At 24.2% G+C, this 20,189-nt stretch overlaps 4 protein-coding genes across 4 annotated transcripts; 1 reads left to right on the forward strand and 3 right to left on the reverse strand.

Annotated features, from left to right (window-relative positions):
• Positions 1–7,267: 7,267 nt before the first annotated feature.
• Positions 7,268–9,088, reverse strand: LOC113551577 (TATA box-binding protein-like protein 1). Its single transcript, XM_026953890.1, has 2 exons — positions 8,947–9,088; positions 7,268–8,873 (listed from the first exon to the last, which is right to left on the reverse strand). Exon 2 carries the CDS (start codon positions 8,859–8,861, stop codon positions 7,959–7,961), a length of 903 nt encoding a protein of 300 aa, XP_026809691.1. The 5' UTR covers positions 8,862–8,873; positions 8,947–9,088; the 3' UTR covers positions 7,268–7,958.
• LOC113551578 (zinc finger matrin-type protein 5-like) lies at positions 8,864–13,492 on the reverse strand. Its single transcript, XM_026953891.1, has 3 exons — positions 13,235–13,492; positions 13,035–13,172; positions 8,864–9,166 (listed from the first exon to the last, which is right to left on the reverse strand). The coding sequence occupies exons 1-3, from the start codon at positions 13,359–13,361 to the stop codon at positions 8,943–8,945; spliced, it is 489 nt and encodes a 162-aa protein (XP_026809692.1). The 5' UTR covers positions 13,362–13,492; the 3' UTR covers positions 8,864–8,942.
• Positions 13,493–15,536: 2,044 nt separating this feature from the next.
• LOC113551791 (nucleolar GTP-binding protein 1) lies at positions 15,537–18,495 on the reverse strand. Its single transcript, XM_026954276.1, has 12 exons — positions 18,328–18,495; positions 18,060–18,230; positions 17,873–17,976; positions 17,725–17,808; positions 17,496–17,649; positions 17,146–17,430; positions 16,811–16,966; positions 16,616–16,748; positions 16,347–16,552; positions 15,993–16,271; positions 15,768–15,929; positions 15,537–15,692 (listed from the first exon to the last, which is right to left on the reverse strand). The coding sequence occupies exons 1-12, from the start codon at positions 18,373–18,375 to the stop codon at positions 15,537–15,539; spliced, it is 1,938 nt and encodes a 645-aa protein (XP_026810077.1). The 5' UTR covers positions 18,376–18,495.
• An 808-nt stretch (positions 18,496–19,303) lies between these two features.
• On the forward strand, positions 19,304–20,125 carry LOC113551898 (probable small nuclear ribonucleoprotein G). Its single transcript, XM_026954464.1, has 4 exons — positions 19,304–19,517; positions 19,678–19,700; positions 19,777–19,901; positions 19,974–20,125. Exons 1-4 carry the CDS (start codon positions 19,486–19,488, stop codon positions 20,031–20,033), a joined length of 240 nt encoding a protein of 79 aa, XP_026810265.1. The 5' UTR covers positions 19,304–19,485; the 3' UTR covers positions 20,034–20,125.
• The last annotated feature ends 64 nt before the right edge of the window (positions 20,126–20,189 follow it).

A 20,189-nucleotide genomic window follows, 5' to 3' on the forward strand; every position in this document is an offset into this window, starting at 1 on the left:
AGAAAAACCTACGAAAGATCTTGTAGATTTATTCAACTTCTTATAATTTATAAAAATTATTAATAAACAAAAAATTCAAAAATTTCAAACGCTAATAAATTATTTAAAATTGGTATTACGGTATTAGTATTATAAACATTTTATTATGTATATAAAATAATAATTTAAGTAAATAATAATATCATTGAACTATACAATAAAATAATAAAATCGTTTGAGTAGAATTTTACGTGTGGATTTCTAATTTTGTCATAATTTGAAGTTCAAACGGCGACAAACGCTCATAAAAATGAAAGCGTAATGACGCTAAGCTTTGTTTTTCAATTCCATTAAAAAAACGTATGAAGAACTATGTATTACATTTTCAAGATTTTTTATCAAACACAACATTTTTGATCAATACATTTAAAGAAAACAAAATGTGGACAAGTGGGGTATCAGTGTACTTCCCTGTTGTAAATTAAGTATCGAATTGATCACTGTGTTGCATGTGTTAAGTTTGAATTTAATGATAAAACTATCATTTTAAATGAAAAACTATTCTGATTTCTAAGCCAAGACGGTTTGTCAGCCTAAATCACTAAATATATTTCATGGTTTAAATTTGTTATAACTTAACTATTAATCCTTTATTTTATTATTAATATTACGATAGGACCGGGAGGTTGACTTAATTTTTACTGAAAACATTACATTTATTATATCCTTAAAATTTAATTACTATAATAGGTAATTTATACTTATATCATATTATATTATTATTATTAACTTTTGTATTAATACCATTATACAGTATAACATTACAAATATATTCGTTGCATAAATAAATATAATATCTTAAAATTAATCTGCATATTTTGATAATGTCATTACCTACGTATTCCTATAGTAAAATTCGTCGTAAACGTACAAATTATAATTCCAAAGCCTTAATGTTTTTGAATTATAACAAAAAAACTAACACATAATACATCAGTAAAATATGTAATTTCATCCAAATTTGAACTACTAATATCTATAACAAATAATTGTAATCGTTTATTGGTATATTGTATTAGATGTTAAAGTTCTAGTATAAATTACTTATGAAGAACATGCATTAAATTTTCATCTAAACATTTTTTACTGCCAAAAATATTCGTAGCTTTTACGATGTCATATAAAAAAATTGTGACTATACATTTTTATTATGTTTATACATACCTACATAAAAAAACAAATGTTTGACATCCTGTAGTAAATTTAAAAAATTTTAACCCAGCAAATAACTTTTTACAAACATTTGTAAAAAAAAATTTCAATTTAAAATGTATAAAAGTATAAATTCAAAAGTTAATATATTTAGAAAATTATAGTATGTGTAAAAAATGCTAACATTAATGTTTGATGAAAATGTCAAGTACCCAACTGCGGCGGTTATATGTTTTAGAATTGCAACAAACAAAATTTATTTATTATTTTTTTTTTTTTGTTTTTATTTCAATTATAATTATCAATTTTGACTTCTCAAGAGTACAAACTATATTCAATTTTCTATCCAAAACCAACCTCAAGGTAAAAAATAAAATACAAAAAAATAAAAAATAAAATTCATCATTGTAAAATCAATAAATTTATTGCTCCGCTTGAGTCTGCTCAGAATTTATACATTTTTAAAATCTAATTTATACCTAAATATTCAAATTCAAATCTCTGTTTCGTATAATTGTCATTTAAACCCATTGTCTCAACTATCATTAATTATCAGTGATAAATTATCACTTATAAGTTATAATAAAGAGGCATATGCCATAAACATATTATAATATTTAATTACCTATATATCTACTATAATTATGTACATTTATACATATATTTATAAGTTAAACAAAATATTATTATTATATAATATTTTATTTTTATTTAAAAAAAAAAGTACGTGTATATTAGTATATTACCTATTTTTCTTTGTATGATGATTTATAAAAATATAAAACATAATATTATGAATAATGTAGTATATACCTATATTCTTATTACATATACAATTATTATCAGAGATGAAATGTTTCACTATTTTCATTTTACGTTTTAAATAGTTCATATAAGAAAAAAAATATACATTAAAATATGTACCTATACTGTTAAAAAAAAATTTTTTACTTTTAAATTATCTCACAAATTATCTAGGTGAAAGGCATTTTATTTAAGAGCTGCACTGTATAACATATCATTTATAAAGTATAATTTACATACGCTGTTCCTATGTTATTATTTACCATGATCATTGATCCGTAATCAATGATCAATATATAGCCAAGTCCTCAATTCTTATAAGCTTAATCATGACTATCGTAAGGTGCTATAAAAAATAATTATTAATCATTATGTTAGCCTCTAACAAAAATTGAATAAGACATATTAGAGTACAGCTTATAATGCATAGGTCATTATTAAGGAGTAACAAAATAATATCTAAAGCTATATGTTAAGTACTATTATTTATAAAATATTAAGATCGTAAATAATATCTCCTGTGGCTCTTTTAATTATTATTTTTTTTATAAGCTAATGAGACATACGTAGGTATAAAAAATTTTAAATATCTATCAAGGATAAACATAGTAATATCCATTATTTCAATTTATTTATCCAGGATATCCTGTGTTGTTGTGTAGAATTAAATTTTAAAGATAAATGTTTCAATAATTTCAATGCTAACCTATATTAATTTTGTAATCAATAAATTATGATACACTTGTATTTGTTTTTTAATAAACCTATATATGTATAGTGTATACTGGTTATTATTTAGTTTTTTTTATTATATTACCTAATTATTGATTTATAATTTTTCTATTTCCCAGTAAAAACTTCAGATCTATAAGATGTCTAAACACGTATAATTGATCGATAAGTTTAAATAGATTAAACAGATTAAAGTATGAAGATAATTTATGTAGTATGTTTAAATATTTTACATAATTTGTAAATATATAAATAATCTACGAAAAAACTAAAAATCGAAATAATTATTTTCAGTTTAATAAACGTCTACAAATCTTAGACACACTATGTAGATATATAATCTAAAATCGACATCATCTAGAAACTTTAAGTGCTTAGTGAGTAATATAATTATTATTCAAATAGTTACACATTTTGAAATCCAGCATCTGATTTAGTAATAAATATATATATACCCATATATGTGTATATATATTGTTTAGTGTTATAATTTAACCATATGAATTTAACATTATAAATAAGTGATAAGACTTATCTAATTATTTATTCGATAGATACTACTATATATAATACATGTACATTTTTATTTATAAGCAACAGGCAACAGGAAACCTATCATAAACACTTTAAGAAATAATATTTTTAATACCTATTTTATCGTCCAAATTATAAAAGTTTCTGCTTAAAAAAATGATAAATTTTGATACTTTGATGGAATTTAATTGAATGTTTTTAATGTAATATCAATAAATTTTAAAATCAGATAGTATTATTAAATATTAGGCATACTTGTTTACTTATCTAAGGATTTGTTATAAAACAAAGTACCCATAAATAATTTGTTTGTGAATATTCATGTGCCTAGGTTAGATAAAATGTATTCTTTAAGTTACAGGTACCTATACTTTTACATTATATGAACAGTATCTCAACTTAATACATTAGTATTATTTATCTAAAAAAGTTAGATTAAGGTGAAAAATTACGTTACAATAAAATAATAATAAGAAGAATAATAAAATACGTATAATAATATTGTCTATATTGAAATATTCAACATCAAATACATAATAGAAATTTGGAAAAGTATTATTTTATTTATTTTACTATCGGCAATGCAATGTAACTTTTCTACAAATTGAATACTATTTATTTCATTATTTTGAAATTCCGTCGTCATTGAACTTATACATTTTTGTTTATCTAGTATTTCCCGAAGTCTATTATTTAAATTTTATCTATGCATTTTTATATATGCATTATATTGTACTTGTTTTAAGGCGTCGACTAATTGAAAAATATTAGGACTTGGAGAGTAAAATATGCTATTCAGGTTGGAATGGAATGATTCACAAACATTGGTTGTACCTTGTAGTTTGTACACATTGTAGAATTAGAAAATTCAGCTCAAATAGATGGCGGAAATAGCCATCACTTGGATATTAAAATATTTTAATCTAGAAACTATAATCAGTTGTAACAGTCATAATAATATCATTAAGCGTTTATATTCATGATTTTTTTTTTTTTTTAAATTAGAAAAGTCAAAAATAAAGTTTAAATTGTAAGTAAGTATACACATAAGTGCATCGTGCATGATAAATAAACTTGTGGTACACGCCATGCAATTCGGACATACCCCTTTAAGAGGTGGCATGCAATTTGGACATTTATTTTTATGCAATTTGGATGCAGCCTCTTCTACGTACCCAACCACACATTTTACACAGACAAACACATCAAAACTATCTCAGAAATATCATAAATTATATAATAACGTTATCGTTCACAACTAAGAAATCGCCCTAACCCACTATAAGAAAATATATAAGCAATTAAAAAAATAGTTCAACCTACCAAATTAAGAAATACTTTGATGATGACATAAATATTGTATCTCATAAACGCCATAAATTGTCACTAATTTCATTCATCGATAAAAATCTCCTTTTTTTAATGCATTGATCATATTGACTAATATTTTCAATAGATAAAAAAGACAAACAATGTTAAATATTGTAATAGAAGTCGAATCGATAGCCGTCCGGTTTTCTCGTTTTAGTCTTTTGATGTCATTATAAAATGTGTTAAAAATGTTAAAATCAAATAAGTATAAGACCATTATATTTGTACTTAAAACAGAAAAATGGATAATAGACAATAGTTACGTAATTTTAACATGAGTACCTCCTACCCACTATATTTTATCGAAGTTACGAATTTACAACAATAGTTAAAAACTTGTAAATTTTCATTAATGGAAAATTGATTCTAAATTTAAACGCTTATTGCTATTATAAGGAATTTATGATAAATATATAAATGCAAAATTTCGGAATTATTACGATTGTATTAAAAGTTGTATAGGTATCGTAAAATTATTATAATCGTACGACGTATGACGGCGCTGTGGTTAGGCTACTGATAATACACACTACTGCAGTCATCTGTTCATTTATTCAGTAACTTATAATATAATATAATAATAATAATATAATAAAATATATAATATATTGTATTTTTTCGATATTATGATATTATATAGAGTGCGCTAAAACAAACTGTGCAGTTTTGAAAGGTTATTAAAAAAAAAACTATGCAACTTATAGAAATTAGATTTATTTTATTTTATTCGTTACATCAATAAGCAATATGCTGTTTTATACATTAAGTTTAGAAAATGACAGCAGAAAGATGACCCCCAGGACCCCAGCAGTAATAAATTGTTGAAGTTTTTACATATTTTTGCACATATCGACGGATATAGCGGTGATTTTCTCCCATAATATTACCATTATGACCTATATTATGTTAGTTACAAATATTGGACACTTGAAATAAGTATAAAATAAGTTATTAAATTATAATTAAATCATGTCATTCAAAAACTATACTGAAACTAAAGGATATATTATAAGTTTACTCAAATATAGCGAGGTTCCACCATATTTTTTATCTATAGCAGTGAATCCCGATGAATTTAATTTATTGAGCTTTTTAACTTTAAAATTAAAAAATATTATATTATATAGGTAATATTTCCTTTTAAATTTTACCATTTAATAAATTAATTTTAATTTTAATTCCAATTTATTTTTTTACATTAAATTATGAGTATTTAATAGTCCTAACTAGGTACTCTAGTACTCTATTGTGCATAACTAAAAAACTAAATTTTTACTTTTTATTCTAAAAAAAAATATTCATCATTTTTAAGGAACCTACTATAATAAGTAGGTAATTACATTATTTTAAAGTTAATTAAAAAAAAATAAGTAATAACATCACTATAACAGTAAATGTCTATGAATTTATTTCTGTAGACAACAAATAAATAAAAATTACTTACTAAAAAACAATGTAATTATATTAAATCATTAAGTTTTTCATTAAATACTATAATGTATCATCTTTGACAATGAATTATAATTTTTCAATGATCGCAATATCGGGATTTAAACATGTCAACCATAAGTATATATTATGTCAAACATCTTGTCATAACGGTGTGTAGTGTATATTGAAGTCTGAATACTAGTAAAGACTGAACTATTCGTACTTACTAATTTAATTATAATCGTAATGGAAATTCTAGGGTATTTAAAAGATTAAGACGTAGATATTTATAAAAATACATCTATAAATCTATGTATAATATACCTTATAAATCTTGTTGGCCATGACAAATAAAATGGGTATGTCAGTAATATACCGGTTTTGAACAAAATCCCGCATTTACCCTCCTCCCAATAATTTACTGTGACGTTGATATTTCACCGTTTCTCATTGGTTAGTTTTATAAATTTTACATTTGTTCTTATGCAGTTATATTAGGTGCTTAATGATTATTACCATAGTTTGAATCTTTTATTTTAATGACTATAACTTTTGATAACGGTTTGGTGAAATCACGTGAAGAGAAGATAGTATCACAGAATATTGAATAATATCTTCTCTCATCATAGCCCAAAGGTTAAAATATGTTACCTCTTACCTGCAACAGTAACACTATCACTGCTGCAAACGTATCAAGATCATGATTCATGACTTCATGAGATGCTGTCTTGCTGACATTGTGACATACCTATTCTTATTTACTTTGTCATGTTCCTGATCATAGATAAGTATACTAATCCTGATCCTGGATTATGTTTCCAGAATTAACGATTATTATAATTAATAATTTTGGGCTATGATTATCACAAATGTATAAACATACCACATGTTGGTTTTATTCCTAGGTACCAATACATATTATAAATATTAATAATTAATGTGTCTAAGATAGTCCTAGTTAAAAAATAAAATATAATATCATTACTGATATAAAAATAGTTGATTGATTGATATGGATTTTAACACTTTCATATCCCTTATAAACCGCTCTGGTATTCACATCCTGCTCTTGAAGTCTTGAACTTGAATTAAATTTTAAATTTCCGATAAAGGAATCAGGTAGGATATAAGTCGTATATTGAAAAATTGGAACACTTTTATAGATCACAAGAATTTATTTTTATTATTTTTATTTAATATAATAAGCAGAACAAAATAAAACCTATAATTATTTATTTATCAACTAAAAATAATCATAACTATCGCACATACGCATGAAAAACATAAATATGATAATGAAATTACTTTGTTAATTTCCCGAAGAAATGAATTTTTTAGGTAAAATAATAACCAATGCACCAATAATTTAAAAAGCAACACATTTTTCTTATTTACTCATTAAAAAAAAAAAATTAACATTAAAATTATTATTATTGCTTTTATTACTGCTGTTCATACTAAAATTCATGAGAAATTATTTGGAAACTTCATAAAAATGTTTTTTTTTTATATAACAAATGGAACAAAAAAAAAATAATAATAATATTATGAGGAAAAAGCTTAAAAGCAAAATTATTTTTGTAACTAACGAGGAACATTAACACACAAAAAAAATATATATAGATATAATATAAATATTACATGTATACATGTACATTTTGTAAAACACAAAGACTAGTTATCTAGATTGTATTAGCTTACAACTAAAGTAAAATGCTAAAAAAAAATTAATTTTTGTACATTTATCATAATGATCATTTTAAAAATATTAATAATTCCATTTTAAGTTATGATTTATTTTTAAACATTTAAGACTTGACAAAAATTATAAAAAAAATTCTGCTGTTATGTGCTAAACTGTAAGTGGTGTTCAGTTTGGGTAACTGAAATATTTTTCAGAGATCATTTTCATATTCTTGTTTAATATTTTCTAAATTGTTTTCAACTTTTACTATGCCAATGGCTAATCCATCACAATTTCGTTTTGTTACACTGTTTTCCGAGTTATAAATTGATACATTTTCATCAATTTCAGTGAAATTTCGTTTTTTTGTCATTAATTTGCGTATTACTCTTTCATCTTCTGCAGTTTTCTCGCGACGAAATGGATATACCATGGGATAAATTTGCTCGATTGCCTGGTAAACATTGCCTACACTGGGAGCAGTTACTGTAATACTGCCTGTTGAAAATATTTTCAATGTAGCTTTTAATTCTTTGATCTTAAAAGTAACACCAGGATGTAACTCAGGTTCATACTGAGCAATTGTTTTATACTTTTCCGAAAACTGTATGACTTTGATCGGAAATGGTAATGAACATGATCCAAGAACATTGACAATCCTATAACTACTAAATTTAGCATTATGATAACCAAGTTTTTGAATGATTCTAGCAAAACGTCTCGACGCAATTTTAGCATGAGTTTCAGATGTAGAACCAGTACAAGCAATTTTTCCACTAGACCATATGGTGGCTGTGGCATTTGGTTTACGTAGTTTCATTGTTAACATCCCATTTTCACGTCTGTATTCTATATTACTACCATTTAGAGCTAAGTATCGTAGGTTTAAATGTGATTTTAAACTGAAGTTTGTTACTACATTACTAATAGAAATATTTAGATTAGGATTATCAGTCAAACAGTCTTGAACTGGTTTATTTGGTAGAGCATTGTTCTCAGACTGCTCATGAAACTCAGACTTGTAGAAGATCATATCGGAATTAGAATTCAATGTAGATGAAGAAATTGAGTTGTTTAAGTCTGTTCCGTTTTTTTGATGAACTATAGAGGTCATCCTTGGAAACTCCTGAGTAATCAAATAATAAAGAGCATTAATTGATTATGATGTTGCACCAATTGTTAGTTAAAATGACACTCACGACCAAGTGTTCAGAGTTATACTCTTTAGTTTATCGAAATCAGCAATTGGAGCTAAGGATGGTAAATTTCTATATTGATAATTTAATTGTAAGTTTTTGGTATTTGTTTCACTGCTTGTAGTTTTAGTGAATAAACTCTGTTGGTACTTAATTAACCAAGAATCAATTGTTGGAATTGAATTAATTTTTTCCACTTGTTTACAAATCTTTTTTTTGTTTTCTGAAAAAAAAAATATTTAATAATTATTATTATTTATTTAATGTAAATTTGAAATATTAATTAAAATAAAAAAAATAATATTAATTGTTACAGCTGGTATTCCGGAATTACCCCAATATTTATCTTGAGAATATGACATATAAAGACATTTTTTTTTTATTTGTTACATGTATGATTTATAGGACATAACAAATATTGTTTACAAAGATAATTTAAGTATTAGAATGTTATTTTAAATGTAAAACATTTAAAATTAAAATAATATTTTTGAAAGCATAATATTATGAATTTTTTTTTAAACATATTTTTAACAACATATATTATTTTGAACTAATAAAATAATAGTATACATCTAAAACTAATTTATGTGAAATATTATTGTATAATAAAATAAAATACTATAAGATGCTACAAAAATTATTATATAACTTTATGTAAATTTTTATTCTATAATTTTTGATTTAAACAATTTCATACAATTGTTGCTATGTTTTTTGTGTGAGAAAGAGATAACATAATCTTTGTTAACATCCTCTAAATAAAACAAGGTTACAGGAAACAAATTACTGCTTCCTCAAATAACAAATAATAATCTAAATATTTTATTAATAACAAGTTCCTCACAAACAATATTCATAAAATCACAACTAAGAATTTTAGAGAGTGAATACATAATTATTATTATTTATAATATATTCAACTATTTGAGTTGTATGAAAATTATAAACATAGTATTTTTCGACTTTACAATTTACTTATAGAAAATACCAATTACACATAATAAAAATAAATATATAATTATGAAACATAAATGAATAAAAAAAATATTGAGACTTTAATTTGACAGTTACTAGAATATTTTTATATAATATACATAATGTATAACACATCAGAAATAAATTATTCTATGTTCAGTGAACACCAGTACCCAGTTAAGTTTAAAAGGAACAAAGTGAATTTAATAATATAAATACATTGATACAGAATTAGTGATGTACAAGAAAAATCTATTTAATTTTATAAGAAAACGTCTGGGTTTTGTTTTAAATAATTTGAATATTGATAATCATTAAAATAGAATTGAATAGTGAATATTATTATTTTTAAATATAAATGTATATTAAAGGCGCATAAGCTTTTTATTTCTCTATTGTACAACATCCTATACTAATGATGGGCAAAGGCATCACCAAGTCAATCTTTGGAAAAATTATCCCTTAAACATTTAGAATAGATGGATTTTAGAAACGAGTGACTAATCTGTTGCAAGATACGGATCAATATTAGAATACTAATACCTAATTCAGTGGTATAATAAGCCAACTATCACCTATCTCAGTAGTCAGTGGTGTGTGTAGATTAGAAATTTCATTGGGGGAAGGGATAAATATACCCCAAAAAACTAATTAATTTTTGTAAAAAAAAAATTGATAACATAAGATTATCATTTTTTCTATTTATAAAGGGATCGATTTCTCAATTCCCCACCATACGTCCATGACTTATCTGACTTTAAATAATTCATAGTTACAATTCCTGGAGAATGGATAATTATTAATACTGTAAATTTTATTTCAAAGAGTACAATTAGATGTGAATACTTGATAAATGATATTTACAAGGAAATGCAAATAAAATAAAAAAAAATAATTAGCCATATTCCAATAATTAATAGCATTTTATTTATATTTTATTAAAATAATTAGAATTTACAACAACTATTATTATAATATAATATATTATTTATATTGACAGGCAATTCAATTTTACTAGAAGGGATATTTCAAAACTAATTTTACGAGCCACAAAAATAAAGTATATTAATATATTTTATTTTCATGAAAAATATCATATTTTTAATAATATACATTTATTTATTTTATATATTAAGTTTGAATCTTAGTTAAAATATCTAGACATTAAGTGTATTTATATTTTTTAAATATTAGTACAGGCCAACTAAAAACATGGCCTAAGGACCACCAGTTTATCCTCCCTATTCCATACAAAATATATAATGAAATCTAAATTAAATTAATAGTTTTTAAATAAAAAAAATATATATACTTAGTTTATACATGCTTTACAATAGAAATTTTAAAATAAATTTCAAGTAAAATATTAAATGTATTGATTTAATTAATAAGATGAGCCATTGGGCTAATTATAAATGGTGCATACATAAAAAAAAATTCATAATTTAGTAAATATTATTAATAAAATAATATACACATACAATTTTTACTACATAATAATTTTTTTTAGTAATTTTTGAGGTTATATTTCCATAGTTAATATAACATTTATAAATATTTAGACATAAACATTAATTATAGATACTAATTTTTATTAGAACTATTGGTTTACTTTGTTGTATATTCTATAAGTTAAGTACCAGATATTTAAAGAGAAATAAATACAATTTATATAGGTGAGTATAAAATTTGTTGGTATAAAACCATTTACAGTATAAAAAATTATATACTAAAAATCAATATCATTGAATATAATTTGACAAAGATTATTAGACAAATTAGTCCTTAAATTTCATAAAAGATATTTGTAATATATTGCACGGGTACTATAGAATATTTACAAAATACCACCAAATAACTACATATTTTAATATTATAAAACTATACAAGAAACTTCCAAATAAAATATAATAAATAATTTACTTATATATACTTGATTTAATAGTATATATTATACAAAATATATCTAAGAACAGAAATAAATGGTGAAGCTATTGTATGCAAATAGAATTTAATTAATATTATTTATTAACAACCATCCGAGTAAAGAATGTACATTATGTTACGATAAACAAAACAGAAAAAAATAGTAATTATAGAATATTAAGAACAGTAAATTATTATAAAGTATTAAAATTAAATAGTACAATAGCAGTTATTAATCCAAAACCTAGGTACAAACAGCACAGTAAAAATTTGTTATCAAAATTAAAGTCAAAAGCAACACTGCTGTATTCTCTGAATACACGATTTCTTAAAGGCTCATTAAAAATATATCATGAGTGGAAAGGCATGCAAAAAGTAGTTGTAGAATGAATATTAAAAGTAGATTGATTGATTATTTAATAAAAAAAAATAAGAGTTGTATATAAGATAGACTTTTTCCTAATATAAAGTGTAATAATTAATTACCTTTTATTTTATAGCAGCTTATTAAAATTATCAAAATAAAAGTTTTTTTCTTTACTTATTTGTTAACAATTTGTCAAGATTTTTCAAGAAAATAAATGTAATGCATATTGATTCATATCAAAATCAGAGTACAAGAAGGGTCGACTCGTTTGCTGGTATACCACACATGTAACTTCATAAGCACTCGATTTTGAACAGATAACATACATTAAGATTCATAAACTCCAAAGTCTTGATTGTTCATTAGTTGAAATTATTGGTTAATTATATTTTAATATTATGAAAATAAATATGTAATTATTGAAATCATGATTTTTGGTATTTCTATAATAACCTAGTGTTTAATAGCCAACATATTATATTTAAATTACCCATTTGGTTTTATAAAAATGTACACGCATCAATAATTACACACAACATACAATATATACAAAAACAAACACATGAATGTAAATAAATAATAAGAGAATAAATGGGTAAATTTAAATTATGATTTATATGTAGTAAATAGTTAATAGTTAAAGTAGGCTAATATTTACTTTCATAATGCCACTCACTACCTAATAAAAGACAGATACACTTTTTTAAATGCAAATATAATAAATAGGCTTTATTCATAGTAATAGTTAATTGAAAACCATGCTTTATCGTTTTACTAATATAAAATAAATGAATCAAGTAAAATATAAAATAAAAATTACCTTGATTGATTAGATTAATTAATTGTTCAAAGGTGTAATGAGAATAATTACAGTTGGAACCGTATTGGCACTGTCCAGTAGTTCTAAATCGTCGACACGGTTGTTTTTGACGTTCCTCGAGAAATAATGTTATAGCGTCTGAAAATATACTTTAACATTGAAATTGTATATATTCATGCACTTATTAAAGCTGTATGTACCTTTATACAACGAAAAGTAATTTCTTCTGTTCTTTTTGTGCGAGTTGCTGTTGAAATGTAGATTACGGCTTGATAAGTTGTCTGCAAATGTTATATTACAGTATTCGCATAATATTTTCTTCACCATTTTCAACCGTATGTAAAATACCTATGTATACCAAATTCATAAAACATCATAATTTTTTTTTTTATAAAAAATGTGCAAATAAAATGTAACAATAAGAAGTGTCCTGATTTTTTTTTTTATTTTAAACTCAAAGGAAAAACATTATCACTGGATCAAAAGACACAAATGAGATAACAACAGTGTCAGCAGGTGACACAACTAAAAATTTCATTGAAATAATTACATATCTATTTATATTCTCCTTGAACATATTCAAAACACCACCCAATTTAAATTTTGAAAAAAATAAATGCTTTACATGAATTACATTTTTAATAAGTAATTTATTTTACTCAAATGTTATTGGGACATATTTTCTACTTGTAACTCTTGATCTACCAACATATAAACTATTACCAATTTTCTGCCAGAATTCTACCTTGAAGTTAATGATCAGAGCGTTTTTTCTTCTACAAAAAACATCTTCAGACACAAAATTAAGTAAATAAATATTAAAAGCATTCATCATTGTAAAATCAGTACATTCAACGATTGGCTCATAATCTAAATATAAATAAATTCATCAAATGTCTATAAATTGACGAGCTTGGCTCAGCTCGTATTACTTCTTTAAAACGATTGTTTGCCGTCAAGATGTGTACAAAAAATAACAAAGTTTAATAAGTATACTATTGAGGCTATAGTAGGTATAGACTGTAGACTGTAAGTTAAAAGTTATATTGAGACAGATATTTATTACATCTCATACACTCATACCTGATATACCTAATGAATATGTTTTATGACGAATGACCTCTATGCTTCTATGTTGAGTATTTAATACCTATTGAGTGTATATATAAGCATACTGCATAGGGTGAACTATGTCATACGAATTAAGATTTTTTTTCTTGTATAATGTAGGTATCGTATCTACCAATAGCATTAATATTTAGTTTTGATTTATAACAGACGAAACAAAAATGATTGATACACTGCAGTGTATCTGTATGTCTGGTGGTGAAAATTTAATTTATATGTAGGTACACGGGAAAAAAATGATAATTTGTCCGAGGCAGGTACATAGATTTATGTTAAAATTGTTTTTATAAATCAATTAAACAATTATTATTAGATATGTAATATTTATCTAAAATATTAATAATTATTCAAACTTTAATTGGATTAATACTATACGTTTAACATCTGTACTATATACCTATGTAGTTATAGTATATATTATATATGTATGTACCCGCTGACGAAATAAAAATAAAAATAAAAAAAGTATACTTTTTATTAGGGTGTTCAAACCTTTTATTTTTCCAGTTAGTCTACAATTATTACAATGCCATAAATTATAAAACAAAGTACTAATTTCAATACCAGTGAGTAGGGGTGGTAATTAGTAATTGCCCATCGTATGTACCTATTTGATATTTTGAGTCAATTGCGCTATAGTACATAGGTAAGTATAAAATGATATATATTTAACAATAACATTTATGATTTGTTGGTTTATAGTTTGGTATACATTATACAAACAATAAATTTCCGATAAATTTTTCTTGTAATAAAGTTTTCTCATAAAAATTTTCCAAGTTACGTCATCATAATTCATTGTAAGTATGGTCCATAGAGCCACTTACTACTTAGAACATAAATCTAAAAAATATACTGTCATCATTTTTTTTTTTAACATTTGATGTTGTAATAAATAATAATCACTTATATTTTAATTACAAAGGAAAATCCTGTTTTTAGAAATTTAGTGTACATTCAATGTATTTTTTTTTTTAATGTTAATTAAGTTATAAATAATTTTGTGCATGTATTATATGCATTAAACAATATTTAATATGTACATTTAATCAATGGTTATAATATATTATAATATTACTATATTACTTGATAAAGTTATACTATTTTTACTTATGTAATGTTTAAGTTAAAACATAACATTCATAATAAATAATCAATAATAATTCAGACAAATACAATATCCATATTTATTAGTCAACATACATAAAATTAACATACAAATCAATAATATGTTGTATTATTCCATTGATATAAAACGGACAAAATATTTATCATTTAACTTGATTTTTTTTTTTTTTTAATCTATTCAAAATACTTTTTAGTTTTAGAAAGAAATTAAAAATATTTAAAAAAATAAAGTATAAAATAAATGAATCAACGTCTTTCTGTTTTACCAATGCCTCTTTTACCGGCATACAAGTGTTTTGGTCGTTTGGTTCCAATAAATCTATCAGCTTCACCTTTGAGACCTTGTTTCTTAACTTTCTTCGCAATTGCTTTGTGTGCCTCTTTCTTAAGTTTCAATTGCATCTGAAAAATTGAATAAATAATTTGATTACTCATAAATGTAGTTATTTATATGCACATTATATAAATAATATATACCGAAGAATCGCGGACACCAGATTGATTTCTTGGTAATCTACTCTGACTTCTTGATGTAGATACTGAGCGATGCATAGATCCCAAACGTGGTTTTTTGGCATTTGTTCGTGATTGAGATCTTGTTAATGAACGAGCACGACCACGAGTTTTTGTAAAATGAGCCTAAAAAATAAAATATTCAACTTAGTGCGAGTACATTTAAAATTATAATAATTAAGTTATTACTTCATCAGTGCCTTCCATGTCCACACCAAGATCTTCCATGCGGTTTCTGAAGTCTGTAGCACTGCGACCACGGGCACGAGCCGGAGCAGTTCTAGGTGTTGTAGGTTTACTAGATTGTCGAGATATTCTACTTTCATTACGGTTAATAATTTTACGATCTCTAATCTTTTGAGCCAATTCTTTAATTTCTCGCAATGTTTCATCAATTTCAATTTTAGGTACAGCATAATATCCAGCTTCTTCTCTAAGTGCTTCTTCTTTCTCAAGATCTTCAACTTTCTAAATTTTAATTATAATAATGTACAACGTTAGATCAACAAATATTTAAATACAAATTTTATAAATATATTTTACCTGCAATAATTCTGCATGAATAAAATCTGCAATGTTTCTGCCATTCCAAAATTCTGGTATTATGTCATATTTAATATCATCAGGTAGATCATAGTTCTTTTTAAGGTCCAAAATATAATCATCACCAAGCTCATCTTCCAAATTTTTCTCAAGCTTCTTCTTAAAATCTTGAAGTTCAGCCAATCTTTGTTTTTGTAATACCATTTCTAATGAAAATATATACATTATTTAATAATAAAAATTGATGTAATAAAATAAAATAAATATACCTGGTATACAAGGTGGTCGCACTTTTTCATCACGAGTTTTAGGTACTGCTACATGTAAACGGTTCAAAATTGAATCAACCTTCTTAGCTTGGATTTTGTTTTCAATGCGATAAGCCAAGAGAGTATCACATGCCTAATGATAAAACCAAATTTATAAACATAAAATATCAAAAAAATAAATAATATTATAATTACCTGTTGTTTAACTTCCATAACACCTTCATCGGTTACAGCAGACATTGACAATAGAGGGACATTATTTTTTTCAAAAATACTTAATGCTTCACGGTTAGCCTCACTTAATTGATCCATAGGTGTAACATCGACTTTGTTACATACAACTAATAATGGCTATAAAAATAACAAATAAGATGTAATACTACATATTAAATATTTTAGTAAATATAACTTATTGCCTTTATTCAATATAAATTATTAATTTAAAATAAAAAAGCAAAATCAAAATTTTTAATTATTTAGGGTAAAAAATTGTAACTTAGAATTAATTTTAAGAAAAATGTGTGACTTACCTTGTTGGTAAATAATGGTTTTATAGACTCATAAAGCTTAACTTGTTCTGCAATTGAGTGACCACATTGTTCAGACACATCTATGAAATAAAGAATAGCAGCTCTTAAATGGGCTAAAGCAGTAACAGCCTGCATTTCAATAACATTTCTTTCTTCTAAAGGATGATCCAATACTCCTGGAGTGTCTACAACTTGCCAACGTAAATATTTGTAATCTGTATGTCCAACATACAAACTTTTTGTTGTAAATGCGTATGAATGAACTTCTACATCAGCTCTTGTTATCTTTATAAATATATAGGATAAAATCAAATTATAAATCTCTTAAATATAAATATAAGATTGTTTACCTTATTTAAAAAACTGGATTTTCCAACATTAGGAAAACCACATAATATTAATGTTCTAGTGTATGGATCAATTGATGGCAAACGCGATAAATGCTGACGAACTTGTTCTAAATAAACTAAATTGGGAGCTTGTCTTTTCATAATTGTAGCCATCCTTTAATATTTTGAAAATATGCAAAATATATTAATACTTTAAATTTTATTTTGTAAGTAGATCAAATTAATTTACCGTCCAAGAGCTGCTTTCTTTAGCATTTTACAGCGATATAACGAATCACCAAACTTCATAAGACGAACATAATCCTTACCAACACTGCAAACAGCATTTTACATTAAAATTCATATCAACATAGTTAATTATAAAATGTAAGAATTACTTGTCAATAAGATGTCTTGCTTGATTAAGTTGTCCAAGAGCAAGTTTGTAATGGTCCTTATCGTAAAGTATATTCATTAAATCAGCATAAAATGGATGAATATTCTGTAAGAATTTCCAAATTAATTAATTATGTAAAATATAATACATAAATCTTTGTCATATAATTTCAAATAATGGATTCATACATCTAATTTTGGAAATTCTTGAATAATCATTGACAAGCGCTCATTGAAGTTCTGTTGAGTATATCGTACTTTACGTGTATAAAATGATCGTATTCTGGATATTTTGTAATGTTTGTGCACAACTGTTGGAGTCTTACGTTGAGTTTTTGATAACATAATGTTCACAAAGTCCTGAAATAAAAAAAAGAACCAATAAAGAGAATTAAACAATTTAAAATCTGTAATTTTAATTGTATATCTCTGTATAATATAAAATATTTCATGTTACCTTTGCGGTAGGTACAACCGTGATCTTTTTGAAGTTGTATAAAACCATATTGTCTGATTGATTAATTTAAATTATACTAAATAAAATATTAATGAAAGTTAGTAAATGAATAAATTTAAAAGGTATTTACTCTTAATACGCATATGCGTCTCAATGTTTAGAAAAAAGGAAAGAATTATTTATTATCATAACTTCATAACCTTACTCGTGATTGAGAATTTGACATACCTAACACGTTTTTTATTACAGTTTAGCCAACACTAACATATTTATTATCTTTAATCAATTCTTATTTTCAAAAAACCAAGTTGGATATCAATCCACTTTGATAATTTGACAAAAAAACATTTAAAAAATAAAATAATGCTTATTATTAAACATTAAACAATATTTAAAAAGAAACTTTATTAAAGGGTAAAATATTTCTAATTCCTAATTTATATTTTTAAACAAAATATTTTTTATGATTAAATTATTTCATAATAGTTTCTTTTGGGCCTAAATTCAATATACCTGATAATTTCATTATTAATTTCATACTCGGTTATGCTAGAAAGCTACTAAATGACCACTTTCGTAACCCAGAGAACGTAGAATACAAACATCTATTTAACCGAGGACCAACTAATTTATAGAGATATAAATAATTAAAATTGAAAGTGACATTTAAACGTTCACTGAATTTGTTTACGTCATTTAAACATGACAAAAATAAATATGAATAACATTCTTGTTTTTTTTAGTAAACACATTTTAATCTTTATCATATTACACGTGTTCCATCAAGGCGTGTTCCTAACTTTCAAAGTGTAAAATACGTCTCATACACGGTCTTATATAAAAAATTGTCTTATCAATATTTTGATTTTATTCTTTATTCCATGATTGAGATAAAACAATTTTGTGTATCACTTTATGGTTCATACCGACCGAACACAAATGGTACATTAGTGCACAAGAATATTGTGACCAATCGTAAGCAAGACGTTAAAGTACTGTAAACAGTGTAAACACTATTATGTATAAAACTATAAACATTTTTCACGCCGAATGCCGGACGAATTAATCAAATAGGCACTTTTTACCCACTGATCTTCCCCAAAAACCAACTAGTCAATTATTATTTAATTTTATTGAAAACTATCACCAACTTCCATCATGAGCAAAGCACATCCTCCAGAGTTGAAAAGGTAAATCGCTGAAGTCATCTACTACTTTAAATATTATTCACAGCATGTACTGTCTTATTCATTTAATCATAATTTATAATTATGTTTATTTATTTTAAGTCATAAATTGATTTACGTATTACATAATTACTAAATGATTAAACATATTTATTTTTTTCAGATATCTGGACAAGAAATTACAATGTATGAATATTCTATTATAATCAAATTTATATTAATATTAAACATTTTTTAATAATAAAATTAATTTTTATTACAGTAAAATTAAATGCCAATAGACAGGTAGCAGGTGTACTACGTGGTTTTGACCCATTTATGAATCTCGTATTAGATGAAACTGTAGAAAAAATTAAGGATGGTGTTGTAAACAGTATTGGAATGGTGGTATGTTTTTATTTTCTTGTAATACAAATTAAATAAATATAATGTATATTTAAATAAGTTTATTATTTACAGGTTATAAGAGGAGATAGTGTTTTAACTATAGAAGCATTGGATCGGATTGATCAACATTAAACAATAAACTCATGTATTTTTCTGTTAATAAATAAGAAGTATGTTTTTACAATTATTCTGATGTAATAAATTGATTTAAATATAAGAGTTCATTAACTTGTACATATTATATATATATATATATATATATATAAAAAACCTTTATTTCTTATACAA

Source organism: Rhopalosiphum maidis, chromosome 2 (genome assembly GCF_003676215.2).
Source record: "Rhopalosiphum maidis isolate BTI-1 chromosome 2, ASM367621v3, whole genome shotgun sequence".
NCBI classification, from domain to species: Eukaryota; Metazoa; Arthropoda; class Insecta; order Hemiptera; family Aphididae; genus Rhopalosiphum; species Rhopalosiphum maidis.